A 21284-nucleotide genomic window follows, 5' to 3' on the forward strand; every position below is an offset into this window, starting at 1 on the left:
TCCAGGTCCATCCTTGTTGCTGCAAATGGCATTATTATTTTTTTATGGCTGAGTAATATTCCATTGTATATTTATTTATATACCACATCGTCTTTATCCATTCCTCTATCGATGGACATTTAGGTTGCTTCCATGTCTTGGCTATTGTAAATAGTGCTGCAGTGAACATTGGGGTGCATGTATCTTTTTGAATTATGGTTTTCTCTGGATATATGCCTAGGAGTGGGATTGCTGGATCATATGGTAGTTCTATATTTAGTTTTTTAAGGAACCTCCATACCGTTCTTCATAATGGTTGTACCAATTTACATTCCCCCAGCGGTGTAGGAGGGTTCTGTTTTCTCCACAACCTCTCCAGCATTTATTTGTAGATTTTTTTTTTTTTTTTTTTTTTGTTTGTAGATTTTTTGATGATGGCCACTCTGACCGTTGTGAGGTGGTATCTCATTGTATTTTTTGCATTTCTCTAGTGCCCTCTTTTTTGGACATGAGTTGATACTTGTTCTTGAGTTTGTTGATACAATTTGATAAGACTATTTTATTTCAGGTTTTATCACCCCTAGAAAATTGAAAAAGAAAAACAGTATATAAACAACTCATATAATTCAACATCAAAAAATCAAACAACACAATTAAAAAATGGGCAGAAGGGCTTCCTTGGTGGCGCAGTGGTTGAGAGTCCGCCTGCCGATGCAGGGGACACGGGTTCGTGCCCCGGTCCGGGAAGATCCCACATGCCGTGGAGCGGCTGGGCCCGTGAGCCATGGCCACTGAGCCTGCGCGTCCGGAGCCTGTGCTCCGCAACGGGAGAGGCCACAACAGTGAGAGGCCCGCATACCGCAAAAAAAAAAAAAAAAAGAAAATGGGCAGAAGAACTGAACAGACACCTGAAAGAGGAAATGCAGATGGCCAACAGGCACATGAAAAGATGCTCAGCATAGCTAATCATCAGAGAAATGGAAATCAAAACCACAGTGAGGTTCCCTATATATGTGTTAGCATACGGTATTTGTTTTTCTCTTTCTGAAATACCGTATGCTAACACATATATATGGAATCTAAGAGAAAAAAAAAAGAAAAAAAAAAGGTCATGAAGAACCTAGGGGTAAGATGGGAATAAAGACACAGACCTACTAGAGAATGGACTTGAGGATATGGGGAGGGGGAAGGGTAAGCTGTGAGAAAGTGAGAGAGTGGCATGGACATATATACACTACCAATGTAAAATAGATAGCTAGTGGGAAGCAGCCTCATAGCACAGGGAGATCAACTCGGTGCTTTGTGACCACCTAGAGGGGTGGGATAGGGAGGGTGGGAGGGAGGGAGACGCAAGACAGAAGAGATATGGGAACATATGTATATGTATAACTGATTCACTTTGTTATAAAGCAGAAACTAACAAACCGTTGTAAAGCAATTATACTCCAATAAAGATGTTAAAAAAAAACACAATGAGATATCACCTCACACCTGTCAGAATGGCTATCATCAAAAAGAATACAAGTGACAAATGTTGGTGAAGATGTGGAGCAAAGGGAACCCTCATACGCTGTCTGTGGGAATGTAAATTGATGCAGCCACTGTGGAAAACAGTATGCAGGCTTCTCAAAAAGCTAAAAATAGAGCCACCATATGACCCAGCAGTTCTACTCCTGGGTATATATCTGAAAAAAAACCCAAAGTCACTAATTTGAGAAGATAAATGCACCCCAGTGTTCATGGCAGCATTATTTACAATTGTCAAGATACGGAAGCAACCTAATTGTCCATCAACAGATGAATGGATGAAGAAGATGCTGTTTATGTACATATATACATACACACAGAGAGGAATACACACAGAATGGAATACTACTCAGGCATAAACAGGTATGAAATCTTGCCATTTGCAGCAACATGGATGGACTTGGAAGGCATTATGCTAAATTAAATAAGTCAGAGAAAGAAAAATACTGTATGATATCATTTATATGTGGAATCTAAAAACTACCACAAACCAGTGAATATAACAAAAAAAGAGGACTTCCCTGGCGCAGTGGTTAAGAATCCACCTGCCAATGCAGGGGACCCAGGTTCGATCCCTGGTCCGAGAAGATCCCACATGCCACAGAGCAACTAAGCCTGTGCACCACAACTACTAAGCCCACGTGCCACAACTACTGAAGCCCATGCGCCTAGAGCCTGTGCTCCACAAGAAGGAGAAGCCACCGCAATGAGAAGCCCGCGCAGCACAACAAAGAGTAGCCCCCACTCGCCACGACTAGAGAAAGCCCACGCGCCGCAACGAAGACCCAATGCAGCCCAAAATAAATAAAATTACAAAAAAAAAAAAAAAAGCAGACTCACAGATATAGAGAACAAACCAGTGGTTACCAGTAAGGGGGGGCAGTTTGGGGAGGGGACTGGGAGGTATGAACTATTGGGTGTAAGATAGGCCACAAGGATATATCGTACAACATGGGGAATATAGCCAATGTTTTGTAATAACTGTAAATGGATTTTAAGCTTTCAAAATTGTATCAAAAATTAAAAATTAACAAAAAAAGAAAGAAAAACAGTGATTGTCAGGTGCTTCCATAGTAGTAAGTAAACTAAAATTAGAACTGTCAGAAATGGAGTTTCAAGTGTTTTGATGTTATGGGGGAAAAGTCACAGAACCTTGATAAATAAGCAGAGTTTTAATGATATGAGACAATTGATGGTAAAGAAACATTTTATTATGGGTATATGGCTAATATATAATGAGCAGTTTGAAATAATAGGTATTAGGCTAGTAAATTTGAGGACTAATAAAAGAGATCATGTTGTAATACAAAATTTTATTTTGTTTGTATATGCCTTGTCTTGTTGCCTTTAAAATCTCTAGTATTTCTCCCACTTATATGCAACTTTTGTGCTGTTCCATTTATAGTAGAGCACTGGGTTATATTTGAACAATGGATTTACTGCAGGGGAAATGAGACCAAAGCCTAAAGGCAGAAGAAAAAAATCATTTGCAAATTGTTTTCTGTATAAAGGTAGAATATGAGAACATTGGGCTATTTCATAGAAACACTACAGTAAGTTCTACATATTGGTTTCAACACAGTTAAATTCCTTGAGTCTAGTGCCCATTGTACAGTGTTGCAGAATGCTTATTAAAGCTACTTATAGATGGTAAACTGAATCCCTTCAGTTGTGCAAGTTCATATTCTTTTTATAATCTGTGTTTTGCCTTCAATAGTGGCCTCTGTGGTAAGCTTCTCCAGGAACAGCAATTCTCCTGTTCTCTTATGTGATCCTAGGTACACATAAGAGAGATAGGTGTTGATAATTGCCTAGTTGTTCATAGAAAATTAATGGTTTGGATAATTTGAGCAGTTTGAAATCAAAACTGAGGCAGCTGGCATTTCTTTTTACAATATTCTGTGTTGTTTCTGTTCTTTATGAATACTATTTTGGTGGATTAATTAAAGCCATAAAAGCCTAATTTAATAGGCAATAATTGTATGCTCTCCCCCTAAATCAAATAAGAACTATCCTGCATTTTACCCTCTGAGAACCAGCATTTTCTGCTACTTCTCTCATATTCTTACCCAGGTTTTCCTAACTGTTTGCTTTTAGTCTGATCTGATACTGAGTTGCAATGTGTGATTATTACTAGTGAGCAAGTGTCAGTTTTATTTGGGCCCCAGAAATGGTTAAGTCTAGACTTATCTAATGATATTCACTGACTAGGTATCAGTCAAACAAAAGTAATTTGTTGAGATTTTTAAAATTTTGTGTAATCATTTTTAGGGTATTTCTTGAGAATTCAGTTTTGATCATGGAGATGCCCACTGTTTATTTCTATACCATTTTTCCTGATTATTTTAAGTGTGTCATCAGCAGAAATTAGAAATATTGTCTACTCAACTTGCTTGTAGAGTGGACTAGCCTTTTCCTCCCATCCCTGCTGCCTCTGAATCAAGCTGTGCTTGGAGGCAAGTCTAAATTAGGTGTAGTGAAGGGGGCTAATTAAAAGAAGTAGTCATGAATGTGTGTGTACATTGTGACATGTTCCGACCTTTTTTCTTTCTTTTTTTTTTTAAATTTAGCAACATACATCTTAAAAAGTTGCTGTGTACAAAGCATTATTCTTAGTGGAGAAGGAGGATTCAGATGTGGTCCCTGCCTTCAAAAGAACTTACCATCTCACGTGGGAAATGGTCTCACATGATAATAAATGGAGCTCACTCGTGGAAGCCTTGCTGGGTGGGGTTGGGTGTGGCCTCTGTGTGTGAAAGTGCCTCTCCCTCCCAGGGTTCTGGTTTGGAACACTGGAGTTGAGCTGAAGAGGCCTCATCAAAGGCTGGAGTGTTAGCTAGCGGGGCCCTGCGACCAGAGAGACATGTGGTGGAGGGGCCTGCCTTTCTTAATCATTGTGGGCATTTTTAAACACACGCGTAGAAAGACTAATACAATGAGCCCCCATATAGTCATTCCTCAGATTCAGTAATTATCAAGACTTTGCTAAATTTGTTTCATTTATTCCATTTTATTCTTTCTTGCTATTGTGTTTTAAAGCAAATTTCAAACATCTGTCATTTCAATCCTACGTACTTCAGTATGCATCTCCAAAAATATGGCCATTTTATTGTCATCACAATGCCAACGTGAGTCTAACCAAGTTAGTAATTCCTTGGTATTGTCTTACAGAGGATGTCACTTGTAAGCCTTTTGTAAGACGTCACTGTGTTTGCCATTTTTGCGTCTTCAAGATCTTTGTTGCTTGGTCCCAATAAATCATTACCATGGATAATTTTGCATGATAGAGGCTTTTTCTGTATACTTTCTCTAATGAAAGAATCTGAGGGGAATTCCCTGGCAGTCCAGTGGTTAGGACTCCGAGCTCTCACTGCCTGAGGCCCTGGGTTCAATCCCTGGTCAGGGGACTAAGATCTCACATCTCGTAAGTCGCGTGGCGCGGCCAAAAAGAAGAAAAGAATCTGATTGTGTTCAAGGTGTTGATTCTGTTAACTTTACTCTCAGGCAGGTTATCTCCTGAGACCAGTTTAATTACACTTGCAACAGAGCTGTAGAATACTGTCCAGTTTAGTTTTAAAATTTGGGCTGTCTCTGTGACACACATTGTGTGATAGCACATGGGACTGCTGTCACAGTCTGGTGTGGTCATTCAAAGAATATATAGTCAGAAAGTATGATGGTGTTTGATACTCAAGGCACAAAAGGAGCTGACCATGGTTGAGTTCTTATAGTTCTTGCCATGCATTGACTCTTCTTATTCTTCCCTACTTCAACTATTTAACCATGGAAATGGAATAATTTTCCCTCCTGAAATTGCCAATAGTACAGCCTTCTCCCTCCAATACATATGCACACATAGATGCATATCCCAAAATATTCTGGGAACTAGAAGAAAAGTGAGCAGACTGGGAGCCATGCAGATGCTTTCTTCTTCCCGTCACGGTCAGAGTAGATCTTTTCACTTCCTGGGAGTTTGGACACAAATTCTTGTTTATCATCTCAGCCTGTGGGTTTGTACTGTAATATGATTTCTAACAGTAATTAAATATAATTAAATAAAAATATTCATTTTAACTAAATACTATTATAGCAATAAATACTCATTGACTAAAATAAAACTCATTATCTTCCCATGTTCCTCTCTCGGTGCTTCCTGTCTTGGTTAGTGGCGTCATTATCCTCCCACACAAGAAATTCTAAGACTGTTCCCTTGACTCCTTCTGCCAGTTTGTTATCTTTGCAGTAGCTCTGTTCACTTCATTCTAGGTTTCCAGCCCTAGTTCCAGGTATTTATTGTCTGTCGGACTCACGATAGCTTCCAGTTTGCCTCTGTCTTTGTCGGTTGCTTTCCCTGCCAGTCCATCAGCTCATTACTTCGGGCTGCCACTCTGAAATAGAAACCTCATCACACCACTCCTTTGTGCACAAGCCTCTGATAGCTCTGAGGTCTACAGACTAAGAGCCAACCTTCTTAGTGTGGCATTGCAAGTTGTGTGTGCCTCAGCTGCGCTAGACCACAGGCTGTTGCTTCGTGTACCTTGTACTTCTTCCCTGCTCTGCTCAGCTTGCCTGTTTTCTGGAATGCTGATAAGTGATAGAGGAGATTCCAGCCCATGTGCTTTCATTTATTATGCCAAATGAATAAAAGTTGTGTGGAATTGGTTGTAAGGAAGTTTTACTTGTTTCTTTTAGTTTTATCAAATCAGTATGAGAATATAGATCAGAAACATTCTTGGATGCAGTTTCTAAAGTTTAGTACTCCAAGGATTTAGAGTCTTAAGATTTTTGTTTTTTTGTTTTGTTTTTTGTTTTGGCCGTGCCATGCGGCTTTGGGTCTTAAGATTTAACAGCAGTGCCAGTCACCTTTTTTGAACGTTCCCCCCCCCCTTGAATCTCCAAATTCTGTGTTTACCTTTGTTGTTACTACTCTTTGTTTGTGGCAGGGAGGAGGAGGAAGATGTGAAAGTAAGGAAGTAGATTTCAGTCAGGGACAAGGAGAGAAACACCCTGATAGAAGAGGTTATCAAACACTAGCTGTTTGTGGTTTGTTAAGGAGGAAATGTTACCCAAAAAAAAAGAGAACTTTTCATTTTGAAATAAGATTCTTTGTTGCATTAACATATAATTTTTGTCAAAATGTAGAACTGACAAAGGGTGAGAATCTTTTTATTTGTCTTAATAATTGTAATTTGTTGTTTTAATGAAGCATTTTGAGATTTACCTGTTTTTATCAGTAAAAAAATTGTTTGCATATAGATAACGGAAAGTTATCATTCAAATGTTATTTCATATGTCTTTATTTATTTTTAGACAAAAGAAGTTAGAAAAAGTGATGGAAGAAGAAGGCCTAAAAGATGAAGAGGTAATTAATATTGAAAAAATTTTCCTTGAAACCCAGCATGGCAGATCATATCTTATCCAGCAAGTTGTTAGCCTTGGTGCACAGGGGAGTGGTTTTGACTCAATAACAGGAAATTATGAGGGCTGGTGTGCTTCTGGATTTAGGTACTCATGCAGAGGGAGAAGTTAATTATTAAGTACCAGGAGAGGATGACTTCTCTAGGCTCTGTTGTAATAAATTAATTAGCTTTAGAACTCCAAGAAAAGAGATGAAATAAAATTAAAATTTTAAAAAAGCAAATTATAGCATTTTTAATTCACTGAAAAGGCTCCATAGAAGTGGGGCAAATTTCTAAAATCTTTGTCAAGGCAAAATCTCTCTCAAATCAGCCCTTGCCTCCAATGCCCACAGATGTGGCAGAAAATATAGTTAACTCGAAACCATGTAAGGAACTGAAATGACAGTGGAAATGCTTTCAAAAAGAGGAATGAATCATAGAACCCAGGAAAATGGTGAAAAATACCCAAGATTTGTAGGAACAGTAGAAAGTTAATGCATAAAATGAACCACAATGTGTAAAGAAAATCCAGAGGGAAATTTAAAAACCACACTTTTATATAAGGAGGGTTAAAGGAAAATGTTGGTTGTTTATCCTTCCTTCATTAGAAGCTTTAGAAAAGTCGATTGTTGACGTAGGTTAGTCAGTCCTCAGAGGAGGCACCGTCTGTTCAGTATGGCTTGGTTATTGTATCTGAAGGCCTGGGAAGGGAGGAGTGATCTCGTAAGGGTCATTCTGTGGTGCTTTCATGTATGAACAGATGATGCTTAGTCTGGTGTGGCCCTGCTTTGCAGGTGGGTTAAACCACAAATACGACTTTGTTGCAGAGTTTCAGAGTTCCAACTCCTCCCCTTCCCACCTCTCTCCCTCTTTATTTAAACATTAGAAACGACTCAGGAGATCAGCACATGCTCGGAAGGAAACAGAGTTTCTTCGTTTGAAGAGAACAAGACTTGGATTGGAAGATTTTGAGTCCTTAAAAGTAATAGGCAGAGGAGCATTTGGTGAGGTAAAAAAACCACAGTGACTTGTCAAATACAGCAATACCACAGAACTTCAAAGCTTCTAACACCATGAGCTCATGATTCTTGATATAACGGATGTATGGAGTGCGTGGGTCAAGCATGCCAGCCCCACATCTTAAGTGTTCTGTCTTCTCTTTCTTCCCCTCTCCACTGTCCCAGGGATCTGGTTGTTCTCTGCTCTTCCAGAGATGATGTTGATGCTTTAAGTATTGATCTAAAGGGAGAGTTGAAAGGTAGAAAGAAATCAATATTTATTATTTACTGAGTGCTTTTCTCCTATAATCATGACAGTAACTCATTTTATACACGATGAGATTAAGACTCCGAGGGGATATGTAATGTTCCGGCATCACATAACCATTGAGCAGTGGTACCAGAAGCGGGGCCTAGGTCTTCCTGATCTTGAAAGTCTTGCTTTTCGCATTACACTGCCTCTCCGGGAGCAAACTCACAGCATATCTCCACCCTTTATTTCTTCCCGCCAGATTGGTACAGCTCTAAAAAGATGGCCCTAGGTGACAGAATTTATAGAAATAAGTTATGTAAGTGGTGGTATAGAGTGAAAGCATTTGCAACTTTGTCCCAGCTGGTCTTGCATGTGCATCCTGCTTGGTCACAAGAGCAGTCTGTTGGGGAGGGTTTGAATGAGCCCATGCAAGATCATCTCCATTCATGGAAAATGCCCAAAGTGGATGACCTACTGATGTGTTATTTTCATTATCATTGTATAAAAGGAGCAGCATAGTATTAAAAACCACTACCTAGGGGAAATGTGAGTACATATTCAAAGGCACAGGTGAAAGATAAATTGATTCCTCATTGTTCAGAATCCCTGTTGGCCCCTTGAGAGAGGGAAAGGTACAGGACCACCTCTGAAAGAGCTCTCTGTTCAGTGAGGAGGGGACGTGGGACTCGAGGAGAACATAAAGAATGGTGCAGGGAGAAGAAAACATACATATCTTGGGGGAAGAGGGGGAGGATGTGCAGGAAATTTCCAAGAAGTTTTGTTTGGGTTTGCAGACCATTTATTTTCTTTTCATCATGAATTATCTGTTCTCTCTAAAAAAAAATTCAAAATAGAAAAGAGAAAGGAGAACTGCAGAAAACCCTACTTCCCTGATTATGCTATTAATGCTATTATTTCCCTAATTATGCTATTATCCTATTAATAATGCTTCCAGGCATTTTTTTTTTCTATACCTGAGCTTTTGCTATTGTTTTAAACATTGTTGTAATCATTTCCTTAGGTTTTCTGAGCTGACTGCTTGACATGTGCCATGGGTTTAATGAGTCCTTAAGTTCCAGAGTGAGGGTTTGTTTTTTTCTTTTTGGCCATGCCACGTGGCTTTCGGGATCTTAGTTCCCCGACCAGGGTTTGAAACCTGGGCCCTTTGCAAGTGAAAGCCCTTTGCAATGAAAGCCCCGAGTCTTAACCACTGGATCGCCAGGGAATTCCCACAGTGAGGGTTTAAAATTAGATTGATTTGTTCAGGTAGGGAGCCAGAGCTGTTCAGATGTGGAGATATTTGAGTATGTTTCCAGCACTGACTTCACTGTGTGTAATATATCCATTTTGGAACATTGAAAAGCATTTTCTTCTGCTTTGTTATTGCTAGTTGCTTATATAAAAATTACAGTACTTTTCCAGTTTAAATATTACTTCCTATAACACATGAAAGCATTAGCTTGGCATTGTGAACTTTTGGCATTTCTTTATAACTTTTAGGTGCGGCTTGTTCAGAAGAAAGATACAGGGCATGTGTATGCAATGAAAATACTCCGTAAAGCAGATATGCTTGAAAAAGAACAGGTAAGAGCACAATTGAAGCAGCGATTTTAGTTAGCTTGTGAATTTTTGTCTCCTAGAACTGTTCTTTTTGCTTAATTGAAGTGTATATTCCTATTTTAGTTTTCTTTAGCCCTGTCATGTATGAATATACATGTAATATTACTTTTCTTTCTCCCCAAAAGAAGGAGTTACATGTATTTTAAAAGTACAAATAATGCCTCTACATTATGTGCAGACTTTTTAAAGTTGAAAACCTACTAGAGAAATATCTGATATTTGTGTCTCCCAGTTGATCCCAAGCTGTCCTTGTCATCAGGAGCCTTTTTTTGAGGTCTTTCTTACTGTGGTAGCATGTTCCTTACTGAATGCTGAGAGATAGAAGTTGTATATACACCTTGGAACTGAGGCTTAGCAATTAGAATTTAGAATTTGCGATCTAAAATGTGTCTTACATTGCTTCATTCTGTACATGCAAACCAAAGTTGGGTCTTCTCAGTGGCTCATCACTACCTAAGACCAGTCTTCTTTTGGAATGCATTTGAAAAAATATAATGCAAAAGGCAGAGCAATGCAGATTCTCCTTTAATGATTAAGGATACTTTCTAAAACCTCAAACCTACTTTGCAAATAGATTTATAAGATGCATTAAGTACTTCATGTAGAATAAGATTTTAAATATTGGACAATACATTAAAAATGAAAATGCAGACTTTCCATAAATCTAATTTAATTTAGCAGGTTGCTTAAGAACAGATTGTAATGGGTGACACCTGCAAATATCCTGTAGAATATCAGTTGCTACAGGAGGGCAGAGAGACCCCATGGAAATGAGACCTGGATACAGAGCCTAAGAGCCGGGATGGAAACCAGCCCCACACCCAGTCCTCCTCGAGAGGAGGTGTAATCACCAAGGGTTCTCTGCCCTTCATTTAAGCGCCAGCTCAAAATTTGGGATTTTAATTTTCTCTTTAATTTTCCGATATTACCCAGAAGCTTTAGACTCCCAGGAATTTTGGTCGAGAGTATCAAATACCCTGGCAGTATATCTTCAGACAGTATAGTTTATGCTAACACCAACCTTATTCAAAATGCACACTAGCCCTATTAATTTATATATAAAAATTAGTGTGTGGTATGGGTGTAGGCACTGAAAGAGTTTCAGTTAATCTTGAAAAGGAAAATGTAAGGCTGTATTGATTAGTCAGTATATTTTGTATTTCACAAGTAAATTCTATTTTTACAAGATCTATTTCCTATAGTTTTAAGCAAGACTCAAAATCTTCCTTTATCAAGTGATTACCGTTCAGAATAAAATCGTAAAGAGAAGTACACATCATGAGTTTGACTTATTAATCCTTCATAGCATGTGCCAGAGGTAACAGAAGTGGTAACAGGATGATCCAAACATATTGTGTAAAAACATTTGCTGAAGTACTGTACCTTCTTCAAAATCAGTTTCTAAAAATTTTCTACATGAAAATAAAGGACATGTCTGTTCTGTTAAAAATTTTAATGTTTAAAATTAAGATTTTAAATGATGCATTAACTTAAATTAGTAGCTCACCTTGCTGATGGACTCAGCTCTTTAAGTTTGATCTCAGTGTGGTCCAATTAAAGTTTCTGGCCACAGACTCTACCTGGGTCAGCCGTCTTGAGGAAGCATGCAGCAGCTTTGTGGGGCAAATCCATCACTTCTGGGTGGGGCTGACAAAGTATAGATTCAGAGCCTAACTTTTTGTAGGTATAGGTGGCTTATCCAGAGGAAAACTTTTTGCTTGCTCTTACAAAACTGAGCAGGAATTACAGCTACCCACTGAGAGTTCGGGTTGTTATTCTGTCCCACAAGATGGAAATTTCTGCTACCTGGAAAATAAATTTTAAAGGATAAGAGACCAGCATGTAGCTAGTCTCTTCATGTTTATCTTCCAGTGCAAAACGAAAACCTCCAGTTGTGATGCCAGTATAGTGTTAGGATGGAACCAAAGACTGACTTTCATCTCTGCTTTCCTAGTGCCCAGGGTAGCAGCTAGCATGTGATTCCCCCACCCTATTCAATATTTATGGAACAGGGGAAAGGGAACCTCTGGTGTGAGTTGCACCTCTGGCTCTTCCCACCCCTACCCTAAAATCACCTGACTCCACCCCTAGATCTTGAGTTCTTAGCTGCTGTCTCAGCCCCAGAAGAGAAGGGCAAGGTGTGGTCACAGTACCTGTAGCTTTCCCTGTGACAAACTGAGAATGTTGCAGTCACCATCCTGCCCTCTAAGGCGAGTGACAAGTGGCAGTGGTAGTGTCTGTTCTTTTCCATACATCCCTACAGTAGGTAGAGGCCTTAACAGGAGACAAGGGAAGCAGAGGTGGGTGAATGCTGCCGTGTATGGTCTTTGTGTAGTAATTGACTGGGTCATAGCCAGGTCTGCATTTTAGCAATGCATTTTTGGCATGAGCATTTCTTCAAAGCATTACTTGGCTTCTTCATGATTTTATAGCACTGTTCCTTATCACCCTTATCCTCTTCCATTTTTCCCACCCTCATACCATAAGTAGAGATGTAAAAATGTAAATTTTCTAAGACAGCAGTCCCCACCCTTTTTGGCACCAGGGACTGGTTTCATGGCAGACAATCTTTCCACGGACTGGCGGGGGGAGGTGGGATGTTTCAGGTGGTAATGCAAGCGATGGGGAGTGATGGGGAGCAGCAGATGAAGCTTTGCTTGCTCGCCTACTGCTGTGCGGCCCGGTTCCTAACAGGCTGCAGATGGGTACTGGGGACCCCTGTTTTAAGACATTGAATTTATTTAAAAATTTCCTAAAGGACAATTTTGGTAGAAACTGAAAACTCAAATACTTTTAGGCCTGTGGGAGTTAGCATGGAAGAATGAGGCAGGTTAGGTGTAAGACAGGAGAGAGGGCTGGGATCTGTGTCTTTGGTAAAGACATCCCAGTAAAACAAGCATATAGCACATTGTCTCAAAACAAAAACCATGGGCTGAGTTTGCCAATAGAAGTGCCGGTTTGTGAACTTGGTATATCTTTACCTCTGAACATATTCTAGGAGGTCCAGCCCTGGAACATATGTTAAGGTCAAAACCTCTATTCAAGGATTGGACTGGGTCTTAATAAATTTAGACCTGATTCAACCCAGTTTTGCATCTTGTGACGCTTATATAAGAGGAGAGGGGGTGGGACTTGATAATATGCAGCAGTGTTTTGATTATATGCTTAAAGTAGATAAGGTAAGCTTGATAATAATAAATTAATTCTCCCAAACGTTTGGCAACTTGGTCTTCCTAGCTAGATATTTCAGTAAAAATAGAAAACGGCAAGGTCATAAATTTGAATCTACAACTTTTCTTAGGTGTTCTTATATTTAAGTTCAGTAAGAACTGATCGAGCACATCCTGTGTGCACAGCAGTGAACTGAATGTTGTGGCATCAGAGTATTCTGGAATTGTCAACAAGGCATTGTCTTTGCAGATGTCATTGAAGACCTGAGGGAGGATGTGTTTAGAGAGTCTCATCTTTGGGGACTTGTTTCTATCAAAAAGGATTATTAGGACAAAAAGATATGCAAAAGGATGGTAATTTTAACTAATCAAAGGTTCCATTTATAGCACTGTTAAAGTTTCCCTTTGCATTCAAGCCATTGATTTTGCCATTTTTTAAGCCTTTCATCACTCAAGTTTTCATCACTGAATACCTTCAAGTCAAATGTTGTCAATTTTGAGTTAGTAGGTTTGCCTAAGCATAAAATTAGATCTTTTGTATCATCACAGTTTAATACTCAAAACAGTATTTAAATTGTTTAAACAAATATACGGTCTAATAAAGCAGAGCAAGGCTTGTCATTAATCAAATGCGTGTACCTCCAGGTTGGCCACATTCGTGCGGAGCGTGACATTCTAGTGGAGGCAGACAGTTTGTGGGTTGTGAAAATGTTCTATAGTTTTCAGGATAAGCTAAACCTCTACCTAATCATGGAGTTCCTGCCTGGAGGTAATTACTTGACGATGAAAGGTCATTTTTCCTTTTTGTTCTGTGGTTTCTCTATCACATCAATTAACCCTCCTTTCTACTTTTAATCGTGCTCACAAAGTTGCTTTCTGTATCTTTTTAGGTCTGTAAGGAGGTCAGTAACCTGTCTGTGCTGGGGTGCCTTTCTACAGCTTTAGGGCCATAAAAGTAACCTTCTCCTTCATTCTCATAATTTCAGATGGATATTTCTTTCTTTTCTTTTTCTTTCTAAATATAGGAATAAACTAGGGGCTTTGCCTGCCCTCCTGTCAGTGGAATCATGTATAATTAGTTACCCCAGTGACAGAATTGAAGCTATTACATTCTTTGCTTCAACTTTTTTTCTATAACTTATAAGAAGTGAATTTCTCGTTATCTATATTAGTAGCCACAATCAGTTTCTCATTTCTGAGATTTCAAGTTTTATGTAACTCGGCATGTGCATCTTCTGAGACAGCTCCAAAGTACACCCAGAACAGAGCATGCATCTGTTCTGGGGAACACAGTCTGTTTCCCAGTGAGCAGACAAACTGTGAGCACACTGGTAGGAAAGAAAGAAAACTTCTTCTTTTTTGCTTCTATAGCAAAACTAATATAATTGTGGTGTAATATTTGATCTTGTGACAACCTTTAATTTAGATTTAGGGTCATCAATAACTTTTTATTAACAACTGATGAAGGCTAGAAAAGAATCTATCTGATAGAATGAGGAGAAACTTTTTAACATTTAGATGCCAGTCGTTAAACGGGAGTAAGAACCAGTTCAGTAACCAGCCAGCCCCTTGACATGTGTCTCCTCAAACCTTACCTGCACCATCTTCCATAGACTCTTGTCTCCTGGACCCTGCCCTTTGCACCTGGTGGAGCTGGCCTGCAGAGCCATAGACTGCCTGGCCTGAGCGCTCTGATCATCTGGGCAAGGCCCACACAGGTGGGGCCACAGCGCCAAGTCCTCACAGATAACTTAGAGCTAGCCTGAGTCTCTGATGTGCCTCCAGATTGAATGCCTGGCTGCCAGGAGTGATAAGGCAATCATGTTTTTCAAGTTTTGGGGCAAAAAGGAGCATTTTAATAAATGGCTGAATTTTTGCCCAAGGGTAAAATATCCACTTTTCTCCAAGAATACAGAAATTCCCTCAAAGTTATAAATTAAATTTAAAAAGCAGCACGGTGCTCTATTAAAATCAGAGGTTTCTATCTCTTTTCCCTGTTTTCTAATATAAATGTCTTCCTATGCGATCTAAACTGAATATTTCCTGTTTCTTTTAGCTTTAAACTGCTTATTCATACTTCCTTTGCTTTCCTTTTGTCTGACTGTTGAGTTAGGATCAGAATCTTTTTTTCACCATTTTATGTTGATGGTATTAAGCAGAAATAATTAAATTTTGACTTTGCAGAAAACTAAGTTTACCTTTTAACTGCTAAAATACTGATGTTGTGTTGTAAAAGTTGCATAAAGCATTTTGGTGTATATTTAAGTACCTACAATAAAGCACTGGAGAAAAAACCCAACTGATCTAGGGACGTGTTCACCGTGTACTTTTGGGAGGCAGCTATTACACATCCTAGTCTGTAGCATTTTCAGTTCATATTTAGCTTTTGTTGAGTAACACTTTGTTACCTAAATCCCACCTTTTTATTTATGTTCTAGTGTTTTGTGAATAAACATTGGAGAGCTTGTTCTCAACCTCCCAGAATTTTTACGTTTTTGTTGTTTGGCATTTCAGCCTCTCTGATAATGGCAGTACAGCCTATGTGGAAATGCCATTTGGTTCTAGGTAGAGAGAAGTTTGCAGATACTTGTGCAAAGTATAAAGTAAAGTAGCTTTTCCCCCAGTCCAAAAAATTATCTTAAGCAAATTTATTTATCTGTCTACTTATTTATTTATTTTAGTGTGAGAGGAATTTCCTTTCTCTCTCCAAAGTAAAAGGGAAATCACAGCTCAGGGGTCAGCATCAGTTAGCTTAGGTGAAAGTGTTGTGGAATCCCTGGCTGTGAATTTTACCTTGTAAGTGTTAGAAACTCCTTAGCATTTCTGCTCTTATTGGGCATTTCCGCCCGTAGTGGGTAATCTCTGGGACAGAGCAGAGGCCTGTTTAGCACCGCCTTACATTGGCAGATAGGGGAGACACATTGAAAACTGGCATTTATTCGTGTGTTGTTTTGTGTGTGTGTGTGTACTTTGTATCTTGTTTCCAGGGGACATGATGACCCTGCTGATGAAGAAAGACACACTGACAGAAGAGGAGACTCAGTTTTATGCAGCAGAGACAGTATTAGCCATAGACTCCATCCACCAACTCGGATTCATCCACAGAGACATCAAACCAGACAACCTTCTCCTGGACAGCAAGGTACTGTGGGGAGTAGCAGCCTGACCAGCGTGTCTTTACCTGTCTGAGCAGCCTCTGCTTTAACACCTGTGTGGCTTGCAGTAATCACAGTAGGGGAGCTGTGAGCTATCCGGTACATTTTTTTCTTTTTCTTACAGGTAAATTTGCTGTTACTTACTTTCTCTGAAAGGCTTATGAATTCCATAATTTGAACAGTTTCTCATAAAGATAAAGAACATTTTGGAAAATGATGAAGAATAAAATTGATTTAAGTTATTTTGTAATAAAGCCAAAGATAGTCATCTTCTCTTAGCATATAATTAACTATACTAATGCATCACCTATCGAGAACCCTTTTGTTGGGCAACCTCATCTGTTGAGGATCCCGGCCAAGAACCAGGAAGTAAGGCGACAGCAACGATAATCTGCCACAAAGTTCAGGTTCCAAATCCTGTGCCCTCTGCTTAAGGCAGAGTCCTACTCAGTCTCTGTGATGGCGTCTTTGTAGTCATCTTTAGACATGCAAATGAGGTTAGTTGCCTGATTCTTAAACTCACAGCAAATCAGAAGAGAATCCCTGTGCTGCTAAATTGTTGGATGCTCCTTGGCAAGTTCTTCCACTGTCTGGATCTCACTTATCTATAAAGTGAATATATTGATCCAGAGAAGCTCCAAAGTCTCTTCCAGCTCTAAAATTCTAGGTTGTTGTGTTCTGGTACATAGAATTGTTGTCTAGACTGAATTTTTCTTTTAAGTAGGAAAGTAAATTTAACTCCTAGGGTAGTTTTCTTTCTTACTGTCTTTTTTTTTTTTTTTTTTTTTTTTTTTTTGCGTTATGCGGGCCTCTCACTGTTGTGGCCTCGCCCGTTGCGGAGCACAGGCTCCGGACGCGCAGGCTCAGCGGCCATGGCTTATGGGCCCAGCTGCTCCGCGGCATGTGGGATCTTCCCGGACTGGGACACGAACCCGTGTCCCCTGCATCGGCAGATGGACTCTCAACCACTGCACCACCAGGGAAGCCCTCTCTTACTGTCTTTTGATAACAGTCTTTGAAAAATCTGAAGTTTTGGTCTACTTTCTTTGAAAACCTTAATCTTTCTGTTTAAAGAGGTAGGAGGTTTGTCAGATAATTTCTTCTAGTTAATAGTTTTTTTCTTTATTTTAAGAATAATGTATATACGTAGTGGAAAGTTTGAACAATACAGAGAGCTATAAAGAAGAAAAATACCTATAATGTTATCGTTCAGAGATCACCACTATTTTAGTAAAATAGCTTCAGTACCTTTTCTGTTTGTGTCAGTTTATGTACAGTTAGTTAGCATCGTAAAAGTAAATAGCTTGGTATTCTGCTTTTAAAATGTTAATGTATATGAAATTATTTTTCTGTCCTTAAGTTCAGATACATATATATATGTATTTTAAACTGTGCCTGATAGAAGGGTTTTATTTTTTGTAATTAATTTATTTTTGACTCCCTGGGGTCTTCATTGCTGCATGTGAGCTTTCTCTAGTTGCAGTGAGTGGGGGCTATTCTTCGTTGCGGTGCGTGGGCTTCTCATTGCGGTGGCTTCTCTTGTTGTGGAGCACGGGCTCTAGGCGCGCGGGCTTCAGTAGTTGCAGCGTGTGGGCTCAGTAGTTGTGGCTCTCGGACTTAGTTGCTACACCGCATGTGGGATCTTCCCGGACCAAACGGATCAAACCCATTTCCCCTGCATTGGTAGGCGGATTCTTAACCACTGCGCCATCAGGGAAGTCCTAGATATATTTTTAATAAAGCAGTAGCCCTACTTTGTGTGGTCTTGGGTTCAGATGCCTTGGTCCTGTACCCCAGGTGCCTTAGTTCTCGCTTAATTGTAGGCCGTAGTCTGTGTTCAAGGTCAGCAAACATACTGAAGGCCAAGAACTTGGGGACTCAGTCTAGCTGAGGTGGATTTAGGAACCCTGTTTGGTGCAGACATGCTCTCTACCATATGCTAGCCCAGACTTGTAGAGGAGAGCTCATATATGTGTTTAGCCATATAGATTATAGAAGGGAAAATGTAGACATTTTGAGTTCCTCCTGTATAGTCAGAAGAGCTACAGAGTCCCCTGAAAATTTAGGTTTGAATAGCATTTGCTCTAGGCACTGCTTTTTTTTTTAAATAAATTTATTTATTTTATTTATTTATTTTTGACTGCGTTGGGTCTTCGTTGCTGTGCGCAGGCTTTCTCTAGTTGTGGCGAGCGGGGGCTACTCTTTGTTGTGGTGCGTGGATTTCTCATTGTGGTGGCTTCTCTTATTGTGGAGCGTGGGCTTCAGTAGATGTGGTGCATGGGCTCAGTAGTTGTGGCTTGCGGGCTCTAGAGCACAGGCTCATTAGCTGTGGCGCATGGGCTTAGTTGCTCTGCAGCATGTGGGATCTTCCCGGACCAGGGCTCGAACCCATGTCCCTGGCATTGGCAGGCAGATTCTTAACCTCTGCGCCACCAGGGAAGCCCCGGCACTGCTTTTTAAGACACTTTTTCTTGGAGGTGTCCAGGTAAATCATGTAATTATGAGAACTATAAAACACTTCCTTGGCTTGCAGAACAGGTTATTTGCAAGTCTTAAAGGAAGATACTAGGTTAGCGCACACACACACACACACACACACACACACACACACACACCCCTAATGGGATAAAAAAACCTCCAAAAACCTGACCCTACGGACTGAAGGAAGGTGGTATCATGGAAAGACCACAGATGAGTCATTGGAGCTCAGACCTTGGCCACATCACTTTTAATTGTGTGACCTTGAGCAGTATAGATCCCTGAGCATCAGGAGTCTCTCCCCTGTTTTTGGTTTTACCTCCTTATATACTTAAAATTTTGGTTAGTGAACACTTGGTCCTGTCTAAAATGTTCATAAGACGCTTGGTCCATGCAAAAAGTTCCTTGCAATTTGGTCCAATCCAAAGTGTCCATGCCAAATGGTTTTGGACAGAGCCAAGTATCAAGGACCTTTTGGCGTGGACCAAATGTCCTGCAAGGAAAATCTCACCACCCCAAGAACACCTTCCTCTTCCTTAGGAGCATGTGCCAGGTACCAGGTTAGGAGCCTTACATGCATTAATTCCCATCATTCTTGCCAGGGAGATATCATTATTCCCATTTTCCAGATGAGATCAGGGGGTTGGAGAGGTTAAGTAATCCTGGTCTGGAGAGAGAGAGCATTGATTTCTGGCTTTGGTTCTGCCATTTCACCCCAAAGTCATTTAATGACTCTTGAGTCTGAAGTGTGGCTTAAGAATGAGACAGCACACTTAAAGGCATGGTGCCTGGCTCACAGGAGGTGTGAGTTTTCTTTGAAGAGAATGATAAAGTCAGAGACTTATGATTGGAATACAGTGTGGCAATATTTGTCAATAACTGTGCAATAAAGTTTATTCCCTTTGTCTTTGGAATAGTTTACTTCTTGGCATTTATTCTGATGAAATAATTCATGTGGGGAAAAAGCTATATGAACAAAGATTTGTTTATTTACTCATCATTTAACAGCCGTTTATTAAGACCATCTTCTGTACCATGCGTGATTAGGGTTGGGAACACAGGCCCTCTCTGGCACAGGGGTGCTTTGAGAGTGGATTAAGCATCCAGTGTCGGGGGATAGGTAGACAGCGATGTACTAAGTCATTTGAATATTATGTAGACATTAAAGATGATTTTGAAGAAACAGAAGAATATTTGATTGAGTTAGTTTAAGAAGTAAAATTAGATGCTGTAGATACACCTGAAACTAATATAATATTGTATGCCAACTATATTTCAATATTTTGAAAAAGTGAAAAAAAGTTAGATGCCATGGAGGCTTCAACTAGTTTTAAAGTTTATATTTGGACAAAAACAAAGGTAATGTGCAAAAATGAAAATACTTTTATTTGTATAATAGGATTTGGGGTGATCTTTAAAGAATTTGTTTGCTATTATATATTTCTCCCTGTAGTAAAAGAAAAAGCAGCATCCTTTGGCTGTGGAGCTGCAATGGCTACTGCACAGAGCTGGAGAAGATAATGTTCTGTTCCACATCCATGAATGTTCATCCATTCATTACCTTGTTTCCTCCCCATAGGGCCACGTGAAACTTTCTGACTTTGGCCTTTGCACAGGACTGAAAAAAGCACATAGGACAGAATTTTATAGGAATCTGAACCACAGCCTCCCCAGTGATTTCAGTAAGTGTTAACAGTGATGTTAGCCTTTTTATCCCTTAACTGGGCCTGGAAGAGCTGTTCCCCTGCTAACCAAAATATGTGGGATGGATTAGGAGATTCTCACAGTTTGAGTCTTTAGAGAGTAAAAATACCTTCCCAGGTTTGCCTGTGATTTGTACTATATGGTGAGGCAAGATGAAGGCTACCAAATGTGTTAAAGGCAGATGTCCAAAAGAGCATTCTTTGGAGCTCTACTGAGAAGGTTACAAGGGACGAATAAGGAGCAGGCAAGCAAAAGTAGTAGAGGAAAGAGTCCTGGGAACAACTCCAGATTAGATTTAACCTTGGTGCTTCTTTCTGTCATGGCAGAAAGAAGTTTATGAGTTACTTTCACTCTATCAAACCATTGAAACTCTGTAGTAAAATTACAGTTCATCCTTGAGAAGTTTATGTCCATAGTGTATTATATATTCAGAAGTCTCTGATTATGTAACAGTTACTATTGTTGGAAATTTGATAGTAATTTTGAGAAGTTGTGAATGTTTTAGGTCCACTTTGGGACCTTTGCTTCTGATGAGACTGAATTCCCTGTGATTCTGATTAAATTCCCTGTAATTTTGTTTAAGGCCTGTCCGTGTCCTCTCTGGCCACCTAATCCACATAGAAGTGTGGCTTACAACTCTTATTGTGTGATTCTTTGAGTTAATGCTTTAGAGCCTCTGATTTGGGCTTATGAATTTGCTGGGAAATGTGTCATCCAGAGTTATTGATGTATGGGCAGAAAAGCAAGACTTGAGGGTCTCATGTGGCTTGAACCAGAGCCTAAAAAAGTAGTAAACTTTATTCCTGAACTTTGATTAGAACTTGTTTTCTCTGCTTTTAGCTTTTCAGAACATGAATTCCAAAAGGAAAGCAGAAACCTGGAAAAGAAACAGACGTCAGCTAGTAAGTAATATTTGTGGCTTCTTAAATGCTACAAACCAAGTATGAATCAGTTTAAAAGTATGCACATAAATTTGCATTTGATAAATGTTTGCAGCTTAC

At 39.6% G+C, this 21284-nt stretch overlaps 1 protein-coding gene across 6 annotated transcripts in view; it reads left to right on the forward strand.

Moving 5' to 3' along the window:
* Positions 1 to 21284, forward strand: part of STK38 (serine/threonine kinase 38) — a 43561-nt gene that overhangs the window by 10675 nt on the left and 11602 nt on the right. For 5 of the 6 annotated variants that reach the window (XM_022581751.3, XM_022581750.3, XM_089918812.1 and 2 more), the window contains 7 exons: positions 6817 to 6868; positions 7792 to 7914; positions 9657 to 9740; positions 13592 to 13715; positions 15934 to 16088; positions 20159 to 20261; positions 21124 to 21185. In XM_022581751.3, the coding sequence (XP_022437459.1) occupies positions 6817 to 6868; positions 7792 to 7914; positions 9657 to 9740; positions 13592 to 13715; positions 15934 to 16088; positions 20159 to 20261; positions 21124 to 21185 (703 nt within the window). Of the gene's footprint in view, positions 1 to 6813; positions 6869 to 7791; positions 7915 to 9656; positions 9741 to 13591; positions 13716 to 15933; positions 16089 to 20158; positions 20262 to 21123; positions 21186 to 21284 lie in introns of all 6 variants that reach the window. The other variant, XM_089918815.1, reaches the window with a different exon arrangement.

The sequence above is a fragment of the Delphinapterus leucas genome, chromosome 10, assembly GCF_059928025.1.
Source record: "Delphinapterus leucas isolate spDelLeu-1000000601 "Yukka" chromosome 10, BTC_Dleu_Yukka2, whole genome shotgun sequence".
Classification (NCBI taxonomy): domain Eukaryota; kingdom Metazoa; phylum Chordata; class Mammalia; order Artiodactyla; family Monodontidae; genus Delphinapterus; species Delphinapterus leucas.